Source organism: Fringilla coelebs (assembly GCF_963513975.1).
Source record: "Fringilla coelebs genome assembly, chromosome: 5".
In the NCBI taxonomy this organism is placed as follows: Eukaryota; Metazoa; Chordata; class Aves; order Passeriformes; family Fringillidae; genus Fringilla; species Fringilla coelebs.
The window spans coordinates 34,367,304-34,394,513 of record NC_140033.1 but is presented as its reverse complement, the minus strand read 5'-3'; the positions used below and the strand labels follow the sequence as shown (position 1 = coordinate 34,394,513).

General features: G+C 39.4%; 1 protein-coding gene across 2 annotated transcripts; it reads left to right on the top strand.

Moving 5' to 3' along the window:
- Positions 1-992: 992 nt before the first annotated feature.
- On the top strand, positions 993-22,341 carry MDM1 (Mdm1 nuclear protein). Of its 2 annotated transcripts, none has more exons than XM_084206854.1 (15): positions 993-1,332; positions 2,225-2,330; positions 3,479-3,831; positions 4,283-4,399; positions 6,159-6,302; positions 7,843-7,976; positions 10,105-10,204; positions 13,205-13,243; positions 13,604-13,779; positions 14,166-14,447; positions 16,147-16,292; positions 16,415-16,515; positions 17,441-17,681; positions 18,758-18,826; positions 21,069-22,341. In XM_084206854.1, the coding sequence occupies exons 1-15, from the start codon at positions 1,177-1,179 to the stop codon at positions 21,173-21,175; spliced, it is 2,271 nt and encodes a 756-aa protein (XP_084062980.1). In that variant the 5' UTR covers positions 993-1,176; the 3' UTR covers positions 21,176-22,341. The 2 variants fall into 2 exon arrangements, with proteins under 2 accessions (XP_084062980.1, XP_084062981.1); XM_084206855.1 differs by having other exon boundaries at positions 1,229-1,753.
- Positions 22,342-27,210: the final 4,869 nt, after the last annotated feature.

The window sequence follows — 27,210 nt, the reverse complement described above, 5'->3', positions numbered from 1 at the left end:
CCTGAAGTGGCTGGTATACATCAGTAGTGATAAAAAACATGAGGTAAAGACACTAGTAGCTCAATGGTTGACATAGTTATTGAAGTGCTTCCCCCACATAAGCTATTCCTATCTCATAGATATAAGGAGAAGATCTAAAATGCAATTTCAATCAGTGCATAAAGAGGCATGTAAATTCCATTGTTTCAGGATAATTTATTGTGTTTTATCTTAAAAAAATAAAAAGAGACACGAAGAAGTACAAAAATCTGCATATCAGGATGGCGTGGCGTCCTACTATGTTTCTGCACTAAAGAATCAAATCAATTTCCAAATTCAGACAGCCCCAAACCATCTATAAAAGCCTTGTTGTAGTTTGGTAATTGAAAAACACCCTAAAAACGTACAAAAATTATGTTTGGCCTGGTTTCCATACATATCAAAGAGGAAAGATTCCTGGCAAACCTGGAATATGTATTTTGAACATTCTATTTCTGCCAGCTGGCTTTTCACATTCTGTAGCAAGTTTGCACACTACTTTAGGAAACGTACTGAACTGGACCTGATTGAAAATCATGAAGTAAATCACTGTGATAACAAACCAAACAACTTTATATGGTGGACCTAGCGGTTTTAAGTCTATGAATGTAAGTAAATGATACCAAAACGGTTGTCTTGATCTTGAACTTCATGGAGGAAGATGTGTGAAACTTGAAAACACTATCAATGCAGCACCTTTCTTCTGCTCCCCCACTGCCGTTCACCTTGCAGGAGAACATTTTACTTTCCTCGCAAGCGTTTCATTACAGATCGGTGCTCTCCCCTGCCTCACATCGACAGTAACAAATTGCTGCTCACCAGTTATACAGGGTCCCAGCGGACCTAAACTCTGCTTGAGTTGAGTGAGTATGGCACCGACATCACCCCTGCGCCGGGGAGAGGCAGGGGGACGAAGCCCTTGCCCAAGAACAGAACAGTTCTTTTCGCGGAACAGGCAAAGCCATCGCCCAAGAACAGAACAGTTCTTTTCGCGGAACAGGCGCTGGGCACAGGAACGCGGGGACGCTCGGCAGCCAGGGGCAACAGGGAGGGTAAACACAGCGCCCGGGCCGCTCTGGGGCGGTACGCCCATGTCTGCGCTCTTCTTTTAGCACCCTCTCCGTTCTTTTTAATGCGATACAGTCAAACCCAGTCAGGATGGTGATTAGCAGGTGGAAGGCACTCAGAAAAGCGACCCCCGAGGGACGATCTGAACAAGAAAGTGGATTAAGATCTCCTGACCGGGTGGCGAGGTCGGGCGAGGTGGCGAAGGCGGACCGGCAGCTGACACGCCACCGCAGAGGCTCCAGAAGGGTAAGAAACTTGTTTTTTTTCCTTTCTCTTTTTGTAGCAGCATAAAGCTGCGTGAGTGGACACGTGATTTTTTTGTAAGCAGGCGCCCAAGATCCCGCAGGCCTTGCGATGCATTACCACCGGGTGCCTCCCCGTTGTGCTTCCCCAAACACACAGCACCGTTACCGGGGCCTGTCTTTTAACGTGGATAACGCGGCGGCAACAGCCCCCGGCAGCATCGCTGCGAGCGGCGGCGGCGGCTGCCAACACGGCCCCCGGGCCGGTGGGGAAGCGGCGCGGCCCGGCCCTCCCCGCCCGCCCTAGGCGGCCACCGCGCAGGCGCCCGGCGGGCCGAGGGGAGGTGGACCGGGCCGGGCCGGCGGCGGGGCTCGGGCCCCGGCAGTGCGGTGGCCGCGGCTGCACCATGCCCGTGCGGTTCGGGGTGAGCCGAACGGGAGCGGGGCCCGGCGGGCCGGACACGGCCCCGGGCGCAGGGGGCGACAGGAGCGGGGCTGCGGCCGCCCCTGGGGTAGCGGGGAAGTGAAGGCCCCTGCGCTGCGGCACCGGCCGGTAAAGACAGGAGTTCTGTCGTGCGGGTGACGGCGGGTCCAGGCTGTGTTTCTTCTTGAAACCATTCACTTGAAGACATAAGATATATGGGTTTTTTTTGTTTTGTTTTGTTTTTTTTTTAATTTTACGTTATTTTTTGGTGTATGAAGTGCTTCAACGTTTTCTCAGCAGTACTTTTTGTTCGACGGGGGTGGGTTTGGAAGATGCAGTGCAACCTGCCGGCTTAGCTCATCCTGCAGCAGCGTGTTGATGATTTTCCTCCCTTCGGAGATCTCTTACCGGCGGGAGCAATGAAGCAGGGTGTGCACCGGTGGCTTGACAAGCTCCTCTCTCTTTGCTGTAGGGATTGAGTGAATACAAGAGAAACTTCAAATGGAGAAGCCCAGAGTTTTGTAGGCCGTCCCAACAGCAGAAATCCTTGTGGGCAGGACTTCGGTCGGATCAGTTCGGTAAGTGCCCCTGGAAACTGCCCCCTTGGTTGCAGCCAAGCCCCGGAAGGCTTCGCTGTGATGAGTCCATGGCCACACTGAACTGGTGATGTTTACAGTTTGTGCGCTTTGTAATTAAATTAAAAGTATAGTCTTGTTCATCATTTAGATAGAATGTGATTTTGAGCTCCATATTCTTTATGGCTACACTGAAACTTTATTTTCAGTTAGTGCTATTTATATAAACTTTGGGAAAAAAAAGTAGTTTCTGACATGCAGCATAAACTAAGACCCAAACGTGAAACACAAGTGCAGTGTTAACTCATATAGGGTGTGTCGAGGGCGGGATTGGTTTATCTGTGATGTATGGGAATAGTAAATAAAATCCCATTTTTAAGGGGACTCTTAACTTGGGGCAAAGTTTGATAGAGTAAAATTGTTATGAACCTAACAGGTACAGCTAACTGAAAGAGGTTAGCCACTACAGCGAAAACCTTGTGATACTGTAGTGTAGGATTTAAGGATTGTAGACATTATCATGACAGGAAAGTGGGAATAGTGGGTAGGAGGAAAAGGAAATAGCAGTTGGATTGAATGACCTGTAAGGAGCTGAGGAAGAGGAGTAAGCTGAAGAGTGATGACTGCAGTGCTCTGAAAAAGAGTAGTAAAAAATAGTAATTATTGTAGTGTCGCAAGGCAGTGTAAAAAAAAATTGGTGCAGTTCACTGCAACTGCGCTATGCAGTCTGTGTAATTAGAGTACAATGCATTCATTCTTACAATAATAAGTGTTCTAAATTATGGCTTTGTAATTAAGAACTGACTACAGGCAATAGGGTTAACCACGTTCTTGTCACTGGCTGTATTAGTTTCCTTGTTGTTGAGCTCCCGGAATCAATTTGCACAGGATTGTCCTGTGGACAGTTTTGCTTTACAGGGTTTAATCCAACATGGTGCTCTAGAGCCATATTCCTGTCTGTTTAGTGGAAAGGAAAGTCATTTGCAGATAGGAAAGATCTCAGAATTTCACAGCCATGCCCGTAATTCATATTCTGTCCCTGCTCCAAGCTTTCTAGTAATCAGTTCTGTGATTTCAGTTTATTGTTGTTATAGAGTGATATTATGTCTTCAGTGAATCTTTCTCTTAAATCTAGTATGGCTTTTTCTCAGGAATCACGAGAGAACCAAAATTCATTTCCAAGAGAAGGGTACCATACCGTAATCCACAGATTTCGAAGTCCCTTGAATGGCCAGCAGATTGTGATTTGAATGACCAGCTGAACACTGAAGCTGCAGAGTTGCACAGTGACCACAACAATGATATTGGGAATCAGGAAAAACTTGAAACACCAGAAGGACCCCGACTCCCCCCAGAAGTTCAGTCACATGTGGTAGATTCTGGTGGTGAAATAGCTCTTGCCCTTGCAGAGAACAACATGAAGAAATCACCCTCAGAAGCTCCACCAAATCAAAATGAAGCATTTTCATCGCCAAGAAAGGAATCAGAAAAAATGGGTAATGGGGTAAGGGAATATATTTTTTTTTAAATTGACCAGTCTAAAAATTACTAACAGTAATTTCATACCCATGCTCAGACTCTCTTGTTGAACTGTTTTTTTTCTTTCCTTGGTTTTGTATTTTGATACTCGTGTAGCTTCTTTGTTGGGAGAATAGTAAGTTTCTTAATTCAATAGAATTTGCTCTTCATTTGCATCTTTGGAATCTTTCATCACTGCTGATTTCAATTCAACAAGGATTTAGCCAATAATATGTAGATTTTTGGGGTAGTTGACTATAATGAGAAAATGTAGTTGACTATAATGAGAAACTTTTCATTCATTTTGTCCTTGAAACCAAAACCCAAACCATTGTTTTGAAAGTGTGTATTGAAAGATGTTTAAGTTGCAAAATATTACAGGAAAGGGAACAATCATTGTATGTTTTTCTTCTTTTTTTTTTTTTTTTCATTGTCAGTTTCACAGATCCCTTCAGAGGAAAGCAGATACAAATATCCCCAGAAATTCTGAATATCAAAGCCAGTTTGTGTGGAAGAGTCTTCATGAAAAGTCACCAATACTTGCAGCTGAACAGGTAACATTGTAGAATCCAAAAAGCAAATTAATACTTTCTTTTATGTATCAGCAAAGTTTTCCTTTCAAAAAGATTTCCCTTTTTTGCTCTTTTGGTGGAGGAACAACAAACTTCAATGTTGTTATTTTTTTTTCTCTATATACAAAAGTGTAGCATAATTGTATTTGTTTCCATGTGATTCTCCTTTATTGTGGTCAGGCCTAAGTTTTTGTTCTCCTTAGGCCTTATGTTTTGCTCTTTCTAGCAGGGTCCTGTTCTTCTGTTTGCATTAATTTACCTGTTTTGCCCCAGTTTCTTATTTTCAGTCTCCATCTCTGTGCACATACACTTCTAAGCCCTAAAGTGTGTCTCTCTAGTGTTTTATTCTTTCATGAGAACAGCTTACATTTAAAAGTGGAGTTTTCTGATTTTAACATACTCTTGTGACATATTAATACATTTCATGAGCTTTTGGGCTTTGTAGGGTTGAAAATGCTGCTTTTTCTGGTGAGACCACAAAGAGTAACTGAGTGTGAGGCTGCTTTGTGTTTTCAATTAGCTGCTACTGGGATCAGGACTTAGGAGATTCAGTCTCTTGGTCATTCTGCAGTGTAAAGCTGGCGTTTCTGCATTTGTCTTCTCTTTCTTCAGCAACATCTTACAGAAGCAATAAATGTTGATAGCTAAGATAATCACTATGCTGTCTTTTTCTGTTGGAGTACCAAGCAGGTGGATTTACTGCAGGATATGTTCCCCAGCAGCCCCTTATCCAATGAAAACTCACTGAAATACATGATAGTAGTATAGAGGAGCCAAAGGACCTTTTGAGGAAGAGACAGTTTTCAGAAAGTCACCTTATGGGAAAAATCAAAGAGAATTCCATTTGATTCTGTGTGCAATCAGTGTGATAATTTCATTACTAATGCTCATGAGCATTGTGCTTTTTTCAGAAGAAAGACTTTTTTTCACAGCTTACACAGAAGAAGAGGAAGCAGTCAGAAGAAATCTGTAGGCATTATACATCTGTGGATAAGTAGAACTTAGGGAAAATTCAATGATAAAAATTCTACATTATTAGCACGTTGTTATTGTTCACTGTTGATATGACTGAGAATATACCTCAATACAGACAGTCCCTTTCCCTTGAAGAGATTCTGTGAAAATATCAAAGTTATCCAAGTTAGGTTATAATTCAGACCTAAATTCTCATAGCAAATGTATGGAAAATATATGCTTCTCACATATGGCATGGTCTTGAAATTTGGAACCCTGTGACCACATTTGAGGCAAATTCTCCACCTTGATTTATAATGCTATGTTAGTTGAAAGGGAGTGGATTTTAATTTGCCCAAGATCTAAGCATCCAGCTCTAAAACTTAGAGCAGTTTTTTGTTACTTATGGACAGGACATGTACTAAGGACTCGTATGGAAGTTTTATGGTGTGCCTTTAAAAAGCCATGATCCTACATACAGCTCTGAAGGTGAACAAAAAAGAAAATAAACAAATAAACAAAACCTCTGATAGTAAATTTCAGTAAGAACAATGTTTGATCACAGGTTTAACTGTGTCTGACTTGGTCACTTTTAAATGTATTTAAATTTCTCTTTAATTTCTCCTAGAAGTTGAATAGTCTACACATGCTATATTTTTATAGATGACTGTCTCTCTGCTCATATGTTAGTGTGTTTGTGTGATTAAGTTAACAGATTTTGAAAATTTAGCCTTAAGGTAAACAAATCACACTTTTTTCTTTGTTTTGTTTTCTTCCTCCCACGCAGCTGATTTGCAACACAAGGAAATCCATACCTCCGGGTAAACCTCCAGCCATTACTTCTGAAACTGCATATGAGAGAAGTTCCAAGGGGTCTCCTCCTGTTAAGAGTCCACAAGAGAGAGATGGTTCAGAAGAGAAAGAATTTCTGGTGTGTTAACAAGTAAATACTTCCCAGAAAGAAAAGCTTTAGTAGTAGTTCTGCAGTTTTGATCTGTTCTGTGTGGGGGTGGATTTAGGTTGAAATTTTTTATTGTTGCTAGTGACACTGGACTCAGTGGTGGTTTTGCTGTATGAGACCAAAAAGAATTCTGTACAGCTCTGCTCTCTGGGGCCTCTGTAGTGGGTCCTCTGTAGAGCATTTTTTAAAATTTCTGAGTTTTGAAGTGATTTCATTTTTTTGTTGTTGTTCCCAATTGACACTTTGTTTTCAGTAGTTAGGATAGTTTCTGCTATCTAAATCTCTGATTTATACTCTGGTACTAGTGTTGTATCTTGGTGTGCAGTAGGGCTAGATGGGAGGCCTTGAATTTTGAATGTCATAAATCAGAGATAGTGAATTTTCTCCCCACAGTGGCAAGCAGTATCTCTGTATTCTTTCCATGTCACCTGACTTTGCTTCCACTGGGCATATGTCTTCCTTTTTTTGCCTTTCTGAGTCAGCTCCCTTATGACCTGTTCCAAAAAGCTGTCATTCTGGCTTTTCAGGAATCTTCTGGCTTGGGTTGTACTAGCTGTGTGATGCTCCCAGTTAATCTGAGTCTCCTCACCACCCATCTCTGTTGCTGACAGAACAGGAAAGGCCATTGTGAGACAAGGTGTTCATTAGGACCACTGCTGGTCTAAAGGTGTGCTTAGCATGCAGTGCCTTGGCTTAAACTAAGCCATTGGTACTTCTCAGGGGATTGTTGGCTTGGAGTTTTATCACTTAAAACTCACATCTGACCAGTTCTTTAAATTGCATCTGGGGATGAGAAATTTTATGTCCCCTTTTCCCTCTTAGTAGATATGAAAAAAGCTTGAAGAGCCCGAGGCTTTCAGGAAGCATTTATCTGGTTTTAATACTGGAACTTCAGGTCATTTTTTGGGAACAGCTAGTAAATGAAGTAAGAGGAGTCATGAGAAGGGAATTTTTGTGAAAATGCCTAAAAACTTGTTTATACCAATACCTTGTCTCTGATGAGTATCTTGAAAAGGTTTTGGGGGATTTTGATGGGCTTCTAAATTTTTTTTTAAATTGGATTTGAACGATATCTGTCAAGATCTCTAGCATAATCAGAAGTCATCCATTGCATTTCTGAAAGAATGAAATAATCAGGAAAAAAAAAATCTTTGGTGTAACCCAAGCAAATCAATCGAAACATTTATAAAACAAATATTTTAAAGTTTACCTTTTGGACTCAGGTTAGAATGTGTAGATATATTATTTTATTTCTGTGTTTCATGTTGAAGTAATTCTGTAAAGTGGTCAAAATGGATCATCTAGCTAGCAGAATGTTGCACTTAATCTTAACTTTGGCATTTTGCTAGTTTATTTTTATGTTAAAAAAGAATGTGGTATTCTTGTTTGTATTAAATATTCAAAACAGCTAGCAAAAATCAACTGTTTGCAAGTGCTTGATGTCAAAAGAAATATGAGGGTTTTCAGATTGTTAGCTAATGTGGTATTTTTAAAATTATCTTTGCCTTAGAGTAAGAGGGAAGAACCGTTTCAAAAACCAGCAGAAGATGCAACAAAACAAGGGAAATCAGAACAGAAACATCCTAAACAAAATAATAAGCAACATATCAGTCCAAAGCCCCTCACTTTACATACAAGTCGTGGGTATGTATAAAATAGGAAAACCTAGACTAGTGAGTAGGTGTACAGTGGCCCAGTATTTAGGATGATGGACTATGGACCTTTAACCACACCATGCTGCAGTTGCAGGGCCAAATGCTCCTTGCAGCACTGAGATTGAGCTGCTTGTGGGTACATCTAAACTTGATGTTAATTTCCATCCTCTTCTCTGGGCAGCAAAGTGGAAGCTTTGTAACCACTCCTGTTCAGTTGAACCTTGTGATGCAATAATGGTGGTACTAATGAATACAACATGAGTGAAATAGAATCAGTGCAGTGCTGCTGCTAAACTTTCAACTGGTGCCTTGGAAGTCATAGTAACCTTTAAAACTACTTTATCTACTGTGCCCACTCCACACCTTAAAACTGTGGTGATTGTACTTGATGTCTGCTTATTCTGGTCAGTAAAGCCTTGTGTGCTTGAATAACATAAGCAAACACACATGGTAAAGGAAAGAAATCTGTCCTGTAATCTGGCAAGCATGAAAATGAAGTGAAATTGTATGTTATTGAGTGCTGTCAGAGTATCTTCTTATTTTTCCCACAAGGCCTACATTGCAAGAATTGAACTTGTATTTCCATTTCATACACATCTGAGATATGTCAAGAGAATAAAAGCCAAGAAGTAGGCTTTAAAATGCATCGATTATTCCATCTCTCCTGTGTTTGTGCTTAACGTATGCCCCAGCAACTACTTTCATTCTTTGTGGCGGTGTTAAGGCATTAAATTGAAGATGGGAGGGGAGACTTACCTGCCTAAATGCTGGTGGATATTGGGATTTCATTGCAAAATGATCACCCAAAATTCTATGAAATAGAATTCGTTTATGGAAAAGTGAGTGGATGTAGTATAGCTAAAGCCTTTAACTACTTGGTTTTCATACTCTTTGCTATAGATTGTAGTCAGTTTTGCAGTGAGTAATGGGCAAAAAATTCTTGATCATTTGCTGGGGCTCTTTTCATCTAAAGGCAAATTTCTGCCTCTTACGCCTTCAGTGTAGTAGCACAAGACAAAATTCTCTTAAAATTCTCCCTCTCACTGGGCAAATAGCTGTAAAAATGTTCAAGTTCTCAATATGCAGACAGGATTGTTACTTGTATGCGAGCTGTGTTACAATGCATGGCCTGCTTTTGGAGAAGAATGACTAGGATCCAGGTTCAGCAGTATTGTGTTTTTGTGCTAATCTATTGGTTTTGCAACCAAAAGTGAAGGATTTCTGTCAGTTTTAAAGAAGAGGACATATTGAGAGAAATTTTGAATATAGAGGGTTTTTTGACCTGTATATTTTCCTTTTTACAAGGTTCATTTTATTCTCTGACTTCAGGCTTTTATGACCTATTTCTGAAGAAGGATTGAAAAATAGGGCTTTTCCATGCTGTGCTGAATATATATAAATTAAGTTGGTAATGTTCTGAAGCATGATTAAGTCAAAAAATATCTTTAGATTTAAGCTGATACATCCACAGTTGAGTGCTTAAGGACTCGAAGTACTACTAACTGCCTGCTATAGGTTACACGATGTTAATTTTTCAGTGTTTGTATGTGTGGCAGAAGGGAAAAATGAACCCATCTTTTCAAGTACTGAGGCCTTTTGAAGATCAAAGCCAGGAGGACATAGATGAATTATGCTGACCAGTGTTCTGGCAGTCAGATGTTTCTAGCCCCAGCAGCTCACCCCACCCATATGCAGAGAGCCTTTAAAATGGAGTTCATAAAAGGAAATGTCTCAGACACATTAATGCCAAACCATGCATTTTTACTTAAATGTACCTTCATCAGTGACTTAAATCACACACTGTGTGTTGAAGTAATTGAGGCTGATGTGTGTATTATGTTCTGGCTGTCAGGGCAAAAGCTTCTGGTGGAAGTGTTGCAAGGAAAAAACAGTAGGAGTAAGTACTTGAAGGACCGCCAACTGTGAATGAGTATTTTTCACAGCTTTCCTAGTTGTGTTGGTTTGAGTTCTTGTTTGTGCATGTGGTTTTTGTGTCTCACTGGCATTTAGGTGCAAGTATATTTATGCTTGTTGAGTAACTTTAAAAGCGCTCTTAAAGAGTATTTTGGTTATCAAACTTTACTCTTTTTTTTTTCTCCTCATTTTTGATTTCATAGGAAGATGAACACTGAATATAGATCAAAATTTTTGTCTCCAGCCCAGTATTTCTACAAAGATGGAGTTTGGTCTCGTATTAAGAGTAAAGCTCACAACCAGGTGAGTATTCTTAGAAAATCTGAAGCCCAACTATGCTTTGTAATTTGATTTTTAGATGCAAAAACTTTGAATTGTGTTATTTATAAGATACAGCTTTGAGATTGTAGTGCTAATGACTCAAGCTCCCAAAGGTGAGTGTACAAAGTCAATCAGATTCTGACAAGTCAGTATAATACATAGGGGGAAAAAAAGTGATTATGAGACTAAAAAAATTTATTGATGTGACCTCCAAAGTGAGGGAGAAGTTTTATTTCCCATACTATCAGGATCATTTAGAACACAGTCTCTTGTGACAGGTAATGTTATTCTTGATGTTCAGCCCAGTTGTAATAAGCAGAAGTGTTCAAAATACAGGGCTGAATGATAGGAGATTCCAAGGGAATAAAACCAAAAAGGACAACATATGTATCAGCCTAGGTTGGCTTTTTAATCAGACTCAGTTCGGTAGCTTACCATGCATGAATCCATTGAAAGCAGTCCACTGAGTTCTGTCATACACAACATAAAATAGAGAATTTTTCTTGCAAGTTTCAGTCTGCATTTTCTTGTAATTTATTCAGAAACTGCAATCCATATTATACTGTATATGAAGTCATTTCACAGAGCTGTGAAAATCCTGAGTAGCTTCATGACCACAACATTTCTTAGCATCATTTAATGTGATTCCTGAGTTAGTCAAGGAAATCAAATCCATTAATTGTGTGCTAAGTAACTGCTAGAGCTAGCTCTGCAACTCTGATTTCTTTGAATTGATGTAGTCTTCTCCCTGATAGAGAAGATAGAGAAGCCTTTGTGAGGTGATAGAGGGAGCCTTTGTAGGGCACCTGTGTGGCAAATACTTGGAAATGTGAATTTCCTCATCACTTTGGACCATGGTGATGGGAAGGTAGAACTGGAGGAAATGGTTCTAGGGTGCTGGGCTTTGAGATTATAGGTTCTCTTTGAAAGTAAGCTTCTCTGAGAATTGCAGGAGTAGTCTGGTAGCTTTCAGTTCTGTGTTTTCTTTCTAGATTTAATCTAGCAAGTAATTTTCCTTTTAGCAAAAAGAATTTCAGAATACATACAGAATCCACAATGAGAAATAGGTCTCAATATTTAAAGTATATTAAAGTATGAGATGATTCATAATCTGAGTTTGTGTATGCATGCATGAGACAATCCATTCTTTGTAAACAGTCTCAAGAGCATGTTAGAGGACTGAAAAGAAGCAATATTTTAATTTTTGATACTGCTTCATGAAACATTCAAACCAATGAAGAGCAGTGCTCAGCTTCAAGAGCAATTGAGTGGTAGGCAACTAAAGGGTGGGCCTTGGGATATGGTGTGTTTGTGGCACAGTCAGCTGGGGGCAGTCACTGCAGTACAGTTGAGGGAAAGAATGAGGAGACTGGAAGTGGAGAATGGATGTTCAGCTTTACATGTGGCATTTAATTAGAGTGTATGAAAAATCAAGGATTTCCCATGCTGTCAAGATATGTTTGGAGTGCATTAGACTTTTCCACAATTATTTTCTTGCAGAAAAGAGATTTGCTGGAAACTAGAAAGAAGTTCCTTGGCATGTGGGTGACTTTCTGTCCAAAACAGGCTGTCTGAAGTTCTGAGTCCAAACAGGCAAATGCCATTATGGAATCCTGGTGTGACCTTAGCCATAGTGATTACTTGCAGGCTGCTTCTCGGCAATTTATTATTAAGGGCGCTTTTCAGCAGTTGACAAAAAAAAGTCTTTTCTAATTATGCTTTTGAAAAATTAATGTGGGCAATTCGTAATTGCGGTTGAACTCCCTAGGGCCTGTGTCCTGCTGAGTTAATGCTGCCTGCTGAGTTGCTGAAGGAGATGGTTGTCCTTTGTACTTCTTCACAATTCACAGGAGACTTAGTATTCTTCCTCCCCCTGTGGTACCCTGTTGCTCTGGATTTACATTCTTTCTGTTCTGGCTATCATAATTAATTTTTTATTCATCTAGTTCAAGTGAGTAATCCAGTAAATCGCTTGCACATCAAACTTCAAATTCTTTGTAAATGACAAGCATATCTTTTTAATGGGCTATTCTCTGGAAGTTTAGTGGGTCAAATAGTGGGATGTTAGCTGGATATCCATCTGCTGCATCCAGTTACTTTTAGTGGGATTAGTTGAGTTTAGCCCACTCACTCTTTTCCTTGCAGGAGGAATGATGTGAAATCTATCATGAAGGAAGAATAAAAAAGAAAAGCTATGAAAATGTGGGAGAGGAAATGTCAATATTACTTTCCTGCTCTTTGACAAATACCTATTTCCTGTTACCATTTTTTAGTAAGCCAGAATTCGCACAATATCACAAAATTGTTTTTAATAATTTAAGCATAAACTTCTTGGTTTTGCGTTTTTCCCCTGCACTTTAATTGTGTTTGGGTGAAGGACACAAGACAGCAAGTGTTTAAATGGTCTTAACTGTATCTTAACTGTAAAAATGATGGTGTATAGTGTTTGAAGAGGGAGGTTATCACTTTTACTGTTTTGGAGTAAAACTGACACCTGAACAGTTTTGTATCTTATTCTTGCAGTTACTGATAGCCTAGAAGGAATAATTTTGATGCTATGTCTTGCATACAGTAGCACCCAGAGTTCTTGTATTAATCTTAACTTTTCACTAATATTTATATAGCTAGAGACAATTGCAGTGTTTGCAGCATACAAACTCAGTATTGCACATATACATAGATCTGTTGATTTGAATTTATCATAAGTTAGTGGGGAAAGTATTTTTGAGTGTTGATATTTAGAAATCTTAATTTCCTCAAGCTTGGCAAAAAACTGATGGAATGCCAGCGCAGACTCTGTTTGTTAGAGAGCTTTTTATTGAATCTCAGGGAGGCAGCATAGAGCTGTGTTGACAGGTTTTTAGTATTTAGCTTCTTACTTAGACTGAAATGAAGTTATAAAGGTGATAATAACACTATCACTCTTGAGTGTTGAGAGGAAAAATAAGAAATTTAAAAATAACCCTGTATTCTTCTCTTTAGGCATCTCAAAACACCCTAAATTCCATGTGGTATATGGAGGTTGGTTGCATCCAAGTTCCTCTTTCAGTATTTGGAGCACTGTGTCTGAGCACTGATGAAAAAACTAGAATCCAGCACTAAGCTTATTCATAGTTACTGCATAAATTTTTGTGCTCATGGAATGAATAATTGCCAATTTCGCTTTGGCTTCATGGCTCAAACATGCTTACTGAATATATTTGCTTTCCTCTTCTTACATGTACTGTGGCATGCAATGCAATGTTTGTGCTGTGGCTGGCCCCGTATTATGTACTATAACTTGCTTTTCTCTTCTAGCTGCCAGTAGCTAATGCAAATATTTATAGTAGCCTAAAAGTGCAGTTTAAACAGCTGTGAAACTTACGAAACCTTGATGTGTAGGTGAGAGAGCTTCGAGAAAGAGCAAAGGCTTACAGGCAACGAGTAGAGGGAACACACTTCTCCCGATACCATTTCAATCAGATCCTGTCTGATAATAACAGTCTTTGGGATGTGTCCTCAACTTCCAGCTCAGAAGAAGGAATCAGCAACAACATCAGAGCACTAGATCTTGCTGGGTAAGGTTGTCATTCCTGCCTGTTATTCTGCAGCTTGAAATAGAGCAAAATGCTGAATATAGGCTTGTATGGAGTAGTTGTTTTTTTGAGCACTTCTCATAATCTAATTTGCTGTTTAAATTGAAAATACCGCCCTAATTTACACTGCATTTTTGGAAATGGTAATATAGAAAGAGTCTTCTTAAATCTAGTTTGAAAATGGGATGTGCTTAAGCATCAGATAAAACTGCAGTGGCAGTTTAACCATTCATCATGTCAACCATACTAGTTTTTAATGTCTGAGCTATTCTTCTTACAAAGAACTGAACTGGATGAATATGTTCTGTATAGACATGTGTATATTGTGCAAATCAGAGGTACAAAATGCTGTGTTCTTTCTTACCCAGTGTTTCTGAAAAAGAGGCTGCAGCAAGCCCTGAAGTGCTACAGCAACCTGACTCCAAAGAACAAGCTCATCAGGACAGCACAAAGAAAGACATGTCAGATGCTTTAACTGTTCCAGTCGAAAGACGTTTAGTTTGGGATGAACAAGAAGGTACTGAAGAAAGGGAAGATCAGCAATCAACAGAAGAGAAAGAGGAAGAAAAATCAAATGAACAGGCTGCAGTCATGGCTCAGCAATTAGAAGAAAATAATAAGGATGCTAAAGAAGATAAGAAAACTGAAGGGTAAAACGGAATGTTTTTTTGATATGTGTGTGTGTATATATATATATATATATATACACACACATGTTTGTAGGTTAAATCATTTTTGTATTTAAAAAAGTGTAAATTGGTGTGGTAATACTTCTGTTTTGAGCAGTATGATAAGGGATGAGCTAGTTGACGGAAGTGGACCTATGATTAAAAATGCTGGATTTCTAACTTGCAAGACAAAAGTTTCTAGACTCATAAATGATTCTAATATTTTTCTCCGAAACTATGAAATATGCAGTATGGGCCTCTTAGAACAGACTGTTCATTACACAGCAGCCAAGTTTAGTGAAAATTAAAGCTCATGATTTGCTTCAAGTTGACAGTGTAGAATTTGATAGGACAGGGTACATGCTAATATTGTACTTAGACATCTGTTTTTCTTAAAACATTTCATGGACAAAGATTAAGGACTTAGGAGAAAAAAAAATAACTAATATCCAGTAATCATCAGTGGTTATGTTACTAAGCACAGGTGGGAAAAATGTGGAGGGGTATATATAAATATTGGGACATCAGCTCAGTGTGTGCATAGTACAGTATTTGACATTTGAGAGATCCAAATTGTATCTAGTTTCAGAAGTCTCTGGATTTTTACTGTGCAAGTTTTTCCTACCTTTTTTTGTAGAACAATATTTTAGTTTGATAGACCTATTAATTCTGAATAGCTGTGACCCTTGTAGCCATGTCAGCTACACATTTTATATTCCTCATTGCATTTGATCTTTGGTGTTGCAGCACTAATCAAAGGTAAGAAATTGTAATTGTCTCAATTTGAAGTAATTCTATGTATTCAAACAAAAAAGAAATTGAGATCTTAGACTCAAACAGATATTAAATGCAGGCTTTCAAAAGCATCATCTAGAAACCTTTCTAAGTTTCTGTATAATTCTAGAGATAGTCTAGTTCATAGATGTCTCTGCTTGACACTGTCGTTAGTTTTCTGTCATCTCGCAGCAGGGTTCTGTGTGTTGTGGGATGTGCACTGGACTCAGCCATGCAGAGCAGCTTAATGCTTGCATGTTACACCTTCTTGAGACCTGGAAATGAGGAATTCTTTGCCTAGATGTGTCGTTCATGTACTGATAGAATCAGGCTTCTCCACATTGTGGATATGCTGCTCCTTTTGAAATGCACCTGGAGGCAGAGGACTGAAGTGGTAGTGCTGATGTATATTATATATACATATATAATGTATGATATATATATATTTACATTATATTATGATGTGTATTTAGTAACCTAAGGGCTCTAGCAGGCACAGAAATTTGGGATATTTGGCTTCAGTTACACCACATTGACTGAAGAATGTCAAACCCATACTCCCACCTCTAAGGCAGCAACCATGTTCAAAGTTTTTCTGGGTTCAAAGTTTTCCAGCCACCTCTTGAGCCTCTGTGTTGTGCAGCAGTATGCTCAGGGTTTTTCAGGACAAAGGGAGCCTGGATTTATAGCTTGAGACTGTTCAAAATACAGAAATTGAGGCTTAAGGGCTGGTAACCAGGACTCCCCTTGGCAGGCAAATGTTTTAGCTGCAGGCTGTTGGGGTGTTGAGGCCTTAACAGTCTTGTCTTGGGCTTCATTGTAAAAATAGATTGGAAACAAAGCTTGAGTGCAAGACTCCTGAGTCCTTCCTTAGCTAATCCTTTAATCATTACTCATTTTTTTTCAGTGAGAATGCCTTAGCATTGAACACTTCTGCAGCTGTGTCAGATTCTTCTGTATCCTCAAGGAGAGGCAGCAAGCACCCTACTCTGAAGCTGAGAGCTCTTGCAGGAACCCCAAGGACTCATCATAATCACACTACCCCACCTGTTGGTAAAAACACTTGTAAATACAAAGTAGTATTTTAAGAATTAAAGAAAAAAATACATAATTGAATTAATTTATTAGGTTATTTAATATAATAAGGCATTTTTTCACCCTTTCCAATACAATAGGAGGTACTGTTCTAGCATCTGCTCCTAAGTTCAAGTCTTCATCTTCACCTCAGAGAAAGCAAAACTTAGCAACAAACTCTACAAAAAAAGAGTCCTTCCAGGTGAGCCAGAAAACAGGCTTGCTATGATGAATTTTAGGAATGCTCTTTTAAAGTAATAATTCCTAATTTCTTTAACAAATCTTTTTCTTTAGTTGTTAGTTGCTGTCTTAAAATTGTCAGTATCTGTGACTAAAAAGAGTATGTCTGAAAACTTAGATTTTTTTGGCGTGTCAGACAAAGGAGTTGAGACTACTGGAGTGAGATTAGATGTGTTTAATTTTGTCCTCTTTCGCTAAATGCACAGGATCCATTTACAGAAAAATAAAAAGGTTGCCAGTAGAAATTTCCTTTAATGTTATTGTAGCCATTGACATAGGGCACAACTCCAGATTGCATGAGTTGGGAGAAATTCAAGAGGGAGAGGTTGGGTGCTTATTTAAAAGATAGGTTAGTGTGCCATAATAGTTTCAGTTTTCCTTTATTTTTGTGCTGTTTTTACTTTACTTGCAGCTTTGGTAGTGACTAAAAGAAAAATAGAAACATTTAGGAGTTGTTATGCTCAAAATGCTGGTAGTTTTTTGTCAAGTTGTGCTTGTGCTGTGTTGTACAAAGAGAGCTACCATTTGACTGGATACATCCTCTGTAGAAAGTTCTGTAATAGAAGCAGACACAATTGCATGAGTTGGTTATGTACTTGTAAATCTAAAAAAAACCTTTTTTCTAAAAGTTTTAGAAAATAAGCTCTTGGTTTGACCTGATTAGATTACTCTCAATCCATGTTAAATACTTTTTATTAGGAACAGATTTTCTTTACACTCAGAAGCTTGAAATACTTTTTCTTTTAGTACTTGCATGAGAAATATAAAAGTGTAAAGTCAACATTTGCTGCAAATGTGAGGGTCTGTCCTTGGAGGCTGTATATGAGATGTTGTGGTTTTGTGCTTTTTTTGATCCTTCCTTTTTTTTCTTTCTATTATGTTTGTAGCCTGATGTGAAAATGGAAGCCACTTCACTCTTTAACTCTGCACCTGCTGGGCTGGGAACTGTGGATCCTCTGCCACTGAGGCGGGATCAGTGGCCTCCTAACAGGGCTGCTGATGAGCAAGTTTCTCTTGCTTTAGCCCATCAAGAGCAGTCAAAGTCAGCAAGAAGCTGCTCTGTGCCTTGCTGGAGTCCCTCTCATCGTATTCAAGGGACTCTTAAGGATCCAGAATTCCAGCATAATGGTGGGTTTTGTTTATTAAATTTGTGTTAGAGTGATGCAGGATGTAAATGACTACTGTGCAGTGCTTTGGCCAAGAGGTGCTGAGCTTGCTGCTTTACAGTATCTACAAAGAATGTGCTGTTTAAAAGAAAAGCTTTTTAACTCTATGGTTGGTTAGTCTTGCTGAGGAAATGTGCACAACATCAACCTTAGTTTCAGATTGCACTGACATCACTGTATTAAGTGATCAGTTTGTTGTCTGATTTTGCTTTATTAGTTTCAATAAATACTACTCATGAGAATAATTTGGTTTAGCATGAACAGCTCTAAATTTTAATATTTAAGCTGCAACTGGATGGTGTGATTCTTCCAGCTGCAATTGCTAACTGCAGTGTGTAAGTGGGACCTCTGTGATGTAGTATTATTTTGAAAGAGTTGTGGATTTCTGAGAGGTAAGCTGCTTAAAATTATTTCTGCAGAATAAAAAAACTAGAAAACTGTCTCTAGAAGGTATATTGGATATTGAGAAAAACCTTTTCTTGGTTGAGGAGGGATTTGTACTGAAGCATTTCAAAAGTTTTTAACAATGTTTAAGGGTACTGGGGATGTAAATTTGATAAAGAAAAGACTCCTTGTCCCCTTAGTCTCCATTCCAGTAAGATTTTCTATAGCTGCTTCAGGTCCCACAATTCTTGGTCCTTTGATTACAGAGATTAGCTAAAAAGTAGTATTTCCATTCTAGAACAGAACATGCAGCTGTCAGGTTAAGCAGGAAGGTGAAATGCAGAGAATTTCCTCAGAAAGGTTAGAATTTGTGCTGGTTTCTAGTTCTGCACCTTGAGTGCAGTTCCTTAAGTGACTTGCAGCATGTACCAAAGAGCGGTGTCTTGAGAAGAATGCAGTGGAGCAAGATTATTTTACCTCATCTTAGGGAAAAGGAGTCTGGTAGAATTTTCATGTATGCTAGTTATAAGACTCTTCTTTTGGAAATAATGTTATAACATTTTTAGATGTTATTAAATTTTAGATGAAATTAAATATTATCCTTGGTCTATTTTGAAATTATTCAAAACTGTGCCTTTTGGCTTTTTGTCCTAGGGAATCTTGGCAATCCAAAAGTGAGAACTTTCCAATTGCCCCTTCGTGAAAGAAACCGTAATGATGAAGGTATTTCTTGTCCCAAAGTATTATTGTAAATTGTGTATGTAGCCTAAATAAATTTTAACTTTTGCATGAATGTGAGATGTTTCTGAATGCAGTAAGTAATACTGTGTGTAAGTATTACTGTAAGTAATACTTATGTGTTTGCCTGAATAGCTACAGCGTATTTTTATCAATAATTTGAACGTGCTCAACCTAGTAATCTGAAGTAGGAATATGAAGGTTTAGGGTAATATGAATAAACCATTAAATGTGGCTGAAAATTAACAGGCCATTGTGGCTCTCAATATGGTTACTGTAGGTTGGTTAGTTCCATACCTTAAATTGTCTCCTGCCCATGCATTTTTAAGCTTTTGTGTTGATAGCAACCAAAGGGAACTGCAACATGGCCAAATTGCCAAATTGTGGCTGGAGTAACTTTGGTTGCAACTTTAAAGGTACTACAAACTTCAGGATAAAGGTTTTGCATCTGAGACTTTAGCCCCAGATGTGCAACATAAAATGATCCCTCTGACTTTAATTTTCCCACCTGTCCTCTGCTCAGTGTATTAGGGATGCTTATGGTATGCTGCTATTCTGATTGCTGTTTTGGGCCTTTTTTTTAATGTTTATTTTAAAGTTAATCTACGAGAGCAGCTATTGCACAGCTGCATCTTGGCCTTTTTGTGGGCAGATGCAAATAAACTCTTCCAGTAGCATGAGTCAACCAAAGACACTGTATCTGCCATACACTTTTTCTTAGTGTGGTGTCTGAGGTTGAGCCTGGTATGGTGCTGTACTAGTTGCAATCACCTGTGCTTGGTTCAGCTCAGACTATGGCAGAGCAGGTTTATATCTGAATCTGATTGCAGTTTATTTATAGTTATACCACCAAAAGTTTATTTTTGTACCCCTTGGCGCTTCTTTGCTCCTTGGGTTTTAACCAAGGTTCAGGCTGATTCTCTGTTTTACTCATTGCAGTTGGCTGCTAAATATGTGGGTGGTGCAGATGGCTTAGCCAAGCTTCTGTGCAACTGCATAAAACATGCAAAATCCTGTAGTACTCTGCAGCTTGCTGCACACAGATTGCTGCCCACAGATTAAATGCTGTTGCTGCTGTTACTTTTTTATTTTTACCAGTGAGCTGAATAGTGATTTATGCACTTGCAGAAACAGGTGAAATGTGCCAGCTCCCAGATACTTTCTGTGCCCATATTTGTTCAGGTACAAACCTGGGAGTTATTCCAATGACATGTCAGTTTGTAGAAGTGCAGTTTGCAGTTTTCTCATACATGGGAATATAGTTGTTATAGATAATGTGTGATCCTGTTACAGGCTGTTAGGTTCACTGTATTTTAAGAATTTAGAAACTCTGCTGAAAAGTTAATTCAAACACTGACAGAATATTGGTGCTGTTTGGATTGAGTTGAGGAATTTTTTCCTGCTTTTTTTTTTTGTTGATGGGGGTCTGGAAGCTAGTGATACAGTTCTTTCTAATCCATTGCAGGACAATGTGTGTAATTAAGGTCATTTTTTCATAGAGTGCATCTTGACAGACCTGTAGCAACGTTTTAATAATGCTGTTGAAGAATTACATTGTGCTTTATCAGGCAAGCAGCATCAAGACTGATCAGTTTTAGGAGTTTTACTGTGTGTGAAATGGACCCTGTATTCAAAAGGAAGACCCTTCAAAAGTATATTTCTGAAGCCTTCTTCTTCTTGTCTTTGTGATGAACTTCTGTTTTCTTCAGAAGACACATTCCTTTTAGCAGCTTTTGCTCACTAGCTGGATTTGGCACAGAAGGGCTCTTCTTGGCAACATGGGTTCTGATACTTTAGTCATATTATTCTAAGGTTGTCTGCTTTGCTTGAAGCAGTGGGTTGCTTTCAAGAATATGTCATTACCAGAGTCTACTCTGTATAGATTTCAGTGGCAGAGGAACAATTCCTGAGGTCTTCTGACGCAGGAGAGTAAAGATCAAGGTGACTTGGAGAATTGGGCAATTCCCAGGTGAACACAGGGGTCTCATTCTGGAGTTTCTCAAGAGGTGGGCACATAACTCTCTTAAACTTAACCTGACATACTAGAGGCTTCCTTGTGAGGCTCTTCTCCAGCATGTCAGTTGCCAAGTAATTGAAGTGTATTGTGGTACTATTTTAGCATCCATTGTGAAAGAGGGCATAAAAAATATTTTTAAAATGTCAGCTGTGTTTGAATATGTATGTTTAATCTTCCTATTTACTTTTTCCCTTCTTGCTTTCCCCACAGATGACAGGCTGTCTCAGATTTCTGCTCGCTCGGCAGCATCTAGTTCTCTTGCGTCTCAGATACTGGAACGAGCTCAGAAGAGGAAGGATTTCTGGGGCAAGGCGTAGTCTCTCCTTCCTGTTGTATAGAAGCTATTCTGTAAAATGATGTATTTTGTATAGCTCATAGTGTGCATTTTAAAAAAATTGTGATTGTAAGTTTCACACAGCATCCTTTCACTTACCATTGATATGGCCCAAGTTTTAGGACTTGCCATCCCAATTGAAAATTAACTATTTAAACTGATGATATTGAAAATTAATGTTCTTTATATCTGAGGGTTAGCTCTTAATTCACTATGTTACAACAGCCTTGTGAGGCTTTTTTTTACAGTGCCATGCCACCTTTTGATGCTGAGAATTATTTTTTTATGGAACCTGTGTGTGACTTTTCAAGGTATTCTGCTGCAGTCATGCAGTATGATCTGGAACAGTACTCAGGGGCAGCACCATGATTCACCAAATATCTCAGTTGCTTTATTTTATCAAGTTATCTTAAGGGCAGCTGTGGTATATGTGTTTATGTTAGTGCATGAATTGTCAGCATAACACAGTGCTGTAACAAAGAGTTACTTTTACTGCTTACTGCTTTTAACCTTTTACCAAAAAATTCTAATTTCTTAATGACAATAACAGAGAGTGTCATTAACTGTAGAACAAACAGGAGTTTAAGAAAAGCAAAGCATTATGGTTTATTCATTGTCCACAGGTTTTTGGCCAGGATGACTGTCAGAGTTCAGAGTGTACAGTACTGCAATTTGTCAGCTATACTAATATGAATGCTTGTCTTGTAGACTAAGGTCCATGTTAGTGTTAATTTCAGCTTCTCTAGAAAAAGCAAATTCAGCCACCTTAACCAGTGGTGTTCCCCAGTTCCACTTCACACTCAGGTATGTAGGATTAGTGATCTCTTTAAGTAAACTCAAAAGAATGTTTTTTTTCCTTGACTTTTATATTTTAATTAACTGTTATCTTAGTTTCCTGTTTTGGGGAGACTGATAGCATTATGATTGTTACAGTGAAAAGTGTCTGAGACTTATGCTGACAGCTCATTTTATCTTTCCAAGTGATGCAGACAAGTTAAAATGAAGCAAAGGAAATAGATGACTAGCAAGCAGTTTAGTTCTCTGTGTGGCTTCAGGTTTTATTACTACTTAATTTGAAAATTTTGTACAAGAACAATTTGAAATTTGTACACACTTGATTGCATTTTGATTTTGTATGTAATTATGTATGCATATTACTGAAAATAAAAACGGTTGTTTGCTTTGTTTCTATTTTAGTCAAGCTGGATAATTTGGCAGAGTCTATTTCATTGGAACTTCTCTGTTCTCTGTTTCACCTGTTCAGCTTGAATATCTGTAGACTTAAGAAAGACAGCATGTTACCTCAGAGCTGATCTTCAGAGTAATTTATTGAAACTAGATATGTTGACATTAGAAATCACATCTGACTACAGGTATTTTAAATGGTGACTCAAAGCAGATGGGTGCTGCACATGCTGGAAAGGTTGCAATGCCCCAAGGGTCAGTCCCCAACAAATTATTTAAAGAGTGAGTGAATTAGTGCTCTCCAGTACTGATGATGTTAGAAAAGGATGTTTGCTTTTCCAGAAATTGTATGTTACAGTAGCTTCCTACCAGTGGACTTGTTTGAAACAAATCAAGGTATTTTATTTTATGTCAAGGGCTTCTGGGATTGTTCTGTGGTGTGCACTTAATGTGTAATTGGTCATTTAATTGGTCATAAAATATAACATAATTGGTCATAAAATTTATATTATAATTGGTCATAGACTTTCTACTGAAAGGGAAAATGTGCGATAATGTTGATGAAAATTTCCATTTTTCCTCTAAAATGATAGTTTTATAGTGGAAAACTTAACGGCTAAAAGGGGAAACATTTTTTGTTCAGGATGGTATGTTACTGTGGTGTGGGTGCATTGATTTTGCAGTACCTTGTTTTCCTGGCCAAGAGCTCTCATCATCCGTTATTTCTCTGTGATACTTGTTAATTGACTTTTATGAACTGTGCCTTCTTTCTTTGTTTTTCTATGTTTGCCTAGTTTTCCTGGCTGTCTGACAGCTCTGTCAGGAGTTTTTGTGCAAGTCTCATTTTGAGGCCTGTAAGTTGTAGATACTATAACACTATATGTGCCAGTTTTGCTTACTGCATTGTCTGAACTGGTACAGGTGAGTCTGGTACATCTGAGGTAGCTCATAGTTTGTTAGATGTGAGCAGTATGGTATATGTGTATTAATTTCTGCCAGGGAGAGAATAGGTATGGTAAAGGAGGGGAGACATTTTTGTTGCATAGGGGTACACACCAATTTAGATGTTAGAATGAAAGTTCATGGTGTCTCACACATCACTGGACATTATTTCCCATCTAAACAACTTCTAGTATGTGCCTGAAATGTTCTAATTGAATTACTTTTGGACAGAAGTTTTCAAAGGGAAGTGTAGACAAAATACCTGGTTTTGAGTTACGCTAGTGCGAAGCTTCTGAAGTGTGTTCTGTGGTCTTCAAAGCAGATGTAAAGTTCTTTATGCCTGTTCTCTGCTATTGTTTATCTTGTTCAAGAGGAATTTTGGTTTTTCTAAATATTTCAGACTAGCCTTCAAACATATTTCCTGTTGTGCTTTCAAGCAAGCTGATCGTAGAAAAAATGTTCAAAAGTGCACCCTTTATTAATAATTGCAAGTGTGTGCTGTGCACTGAATGTGTATTGTTTTCTGTCAAGGAAACTGTAGAAAAGTAAGGAGGAAGGCAGTTGACAATAGGAGATATATCTCAGGAATAAACAACCTTGTGAGCTTGCCAACTCAAGGTCAAGCAAAACCAGCACAGTAATAACTGACCCAGTCAGTAAGTCTGAATGTCTTCAGCTGCTGTTCCCAACTTGTCACCAGCTGGTCAAAGGAGGCGAAGGAAGACCTCATTGCAGTCTGCAGCTTCCTTGTGAGGGGAAGAGGAGGGGCAGACGCTGATCTCTTCAGTGTGGTGCCCAGTGACAGGACCTGAGGGAATGGCCTAAGGATGTGTCAGGGGAGGTTTAGGTTGGGTATTTTAAAAAGGTTCTTTACCCAGAGGGTGGTTGGGCACTGGAGCAGGCTGCCAAGGGCAGTGGTCAGAGCACCAAACCTATCTGAGTTCAAGAAGCATTTAGACAATGCTCTCAGGCATATGGACTGACTCTTGGGGATGGTACTGTGCAGGGCCAGGAGCTGGACTTGGTGATCCTTGTGGGTCCCTTCTCAGCTTATTCTCTGAGTCTTTAACTGGTTTTGCATATACAGTCTGAATTAGGTCACAAAGCCACTCAGTAAGTAGTCATCTAGTGGTACTTTATTCACTATGAGTATGTTGTGTAGGGGTTTTTCAGCCTTTTTGGATAATACATCCGCACCTACTAAAGTGCTGATGGATTCCTATGTGGTGAGTAACAACCTTCTGAAAACAGGTTTGGCTTCACCAATGTCAGGTAGCTGGAGTTCCCCTCTGCACCCAAGGGCCACAGCCCAAAACCCAGTGTGTGTTGCTGTAAGGTGAAAGGAAATGAAATTATTTACCAGCCACCAGCTTTCTTCTTCACTCAAAAATTCTTGGAGCCCAGGTTCTAATACACTCACCTGAATTCTGGTGTCATTGCTGTCTGGCAGATAACAATGGAAGAAAAAGGGATTTCCAAATCCATAATACTCAATGAGGAAATGTGTAGTACTTGAATATGGTGTAGGAAGCACAGCTTCTTTGACCAATTTACCGTGTGCTTATTTGCGTGATGCCATTTGATTCATTCCATCTTCCTGTTCTGCAAGGCTGAGCTGACACCTAACATTCTGGTGTCACAGCAATTCTTAACCATGTGGTAAAATTGGTCAGCAAAGAGCCCCATCACTATTTGATGCAAGTAGAAGTTTTGCTGTGACTTTGTTGACTAATTTTTACTGAAGCCTGAAGAAAAATGGTTTCTTTACGTAGATGCACAAAATTTTGTGGTAAAGAAAAGAAGCCAAACAATTATTTTGTCGGTGGCCTAAAATTGTGTGGCCTAAAAATGTCCTGATTATAGCAATTATTCAGACCTTTGCAGACTGAACCCTGGGGAAGAGAGACTAGCATGGTGGAGCAGAGTTAACTTTTAGGTGTGCAGTCATTTCTTTGTTTTTCTGTGCACTGGAACCCAGTGGGAAAGTGTTAATCACAATAGCAGGCATCACACCAAAAGCGAAACCTGAAGAGCAATCACTGGATGGTAGGTAAGAAGAGAACTCCAGTTTGATGGAAATCCAAGTTTTGGTTTGCTTTTTGATTCAATTTTTCTATTGTGATGAAGGACATCGGGAGTTCCATGTAGAAATGTGAATGAACTTCATAAATATATTAGTATTTCCTATAGTTCATCTGTGTGGGATGTAAGCTGACCTTGTGAGGTTTCTCTTTCACAGGCTCTCTCCCAGAGAAGCTTTGGAGTGACTGAGGAAGCCTGAACTTGGCATATCAAACGTGCTGTGCCTGGGAAACTGAAGGATGGCGCTTGGTGTTCCTGTGTGGTGTCGTGTTAGGGTGGAGGACTGAGAACTGCACGAGCTTGGTGTGAAGACTGACAGTCCTTTGGGAAAGCAAGGCCTGGTTTAGGAACAGCTTTCACAGCTTCTCTTGGATCGCTCGTTGCATTCGTGGGGCTCTTTAAAAGTGTAAGAGCAAGAGCACTCATTTACCAAGAGCTTGCTCTTTGCAGGGAGAGTTGGGTGGTACAGCTGGGGCAGGAGATCCTGATTAGTGTTGGTGGTTCTTCAATGGAGGGCACAAAGAAGAACTCAACCTTCTTACTCCCCACTTTATTCAGAAGTCATGATAATGTTTTTAGTAAAGCATGTCCGCTTTCTAAATGTGACTGACATTATATTTATGCCAGGTAACCTTATGCAAGGTAACTAAGGTAAACCCGTGAAGGTTTCAAGTGGACCTCAGAGTTTTCTTTTAACTGTGTTTAAATCTGATATACACACATGCTCTCTGTGTATGTATACATATGTGTGTGTGTGCTGGAACAGAGGTATTTTTTCCCATAGCAGCTAGTATGGGGATCAGTTTTGAAATTGTGCTGAAGATAATGTTGATAATACAGAGATGTTTTCTTTATTGCTGGGCACAGGATCAAGATCTTTTCTGCTCTTCACCCTTCTCCGTTAACGTGTAAGCTGGGGGTGCACAAGAATTTGGGACGGGACACAGCCAGGACAGCTGACACCAATTGACCAAGGGCATGTCCCACACCATGTGGTGTCACGCTCAGCATGTAAAGCTGGGGAAGAGGAAGGAAGTGGGGAGACATTCTGAGTGATGGTGTTTTTCTTCCCAAGTAACCATTATGCATGATGGAGCCCTGCTTTCCTGAGGCTGGACACCTGCCTGCCCATGGGAGCTGGTGAATGAATGCGTCATTTTGCTTTGCTTCTGTGTGGATTTTGCTTTACCTATTAAACTGTCTTTATCTCAACCCACAGGTTTTCTTACTTTTGCTGTTCTGATTCTCTTCCCCATCCCATTCCAGTGGGAAGTGGGTAAGTGTCTGAGTGGGGCTTAGTAATGGCTGCAATTTAATCACAGCTGTGTGTATGTATGTATATAACATATATCATTTTTTTAAAAACTCAAGGTGTCTTTGTGTAATACTGTCATGTGCTGGGATGTCTCCAAAGCACCTACTTTGGGTTGTGAATTAGAATAGGAATGCCTGGCAGGATCCAGAAAGCATGTACTTTTGGATTTCTCCTTTCTAGGCCCCTTTCTAGTCGCTGGGTTGTTGTGACACGTAAACTTAATCTGCGGATGCACTCTGTTCTGGGCACCCTGTTCTGGAGAACTGGGTGCCCAGGTCTTGCAAGGTTGTCTGTGTGCACTAGGGAAACCTGCTGAGGCTCAGCTCAGCTAGAGAGGGCCTGTGAATTCCTAGAATGGTGCTCTCATGAGGAATGCTTATTTGTATTTCCAGGGGGAAGCTGGCTCCAGCCTGTTTGTGTAATTTAGCTTTAACACAACACATGGCTAAAAACAGATAACAGGAAAACACCATCATAATTCCTATGCTGTAGCT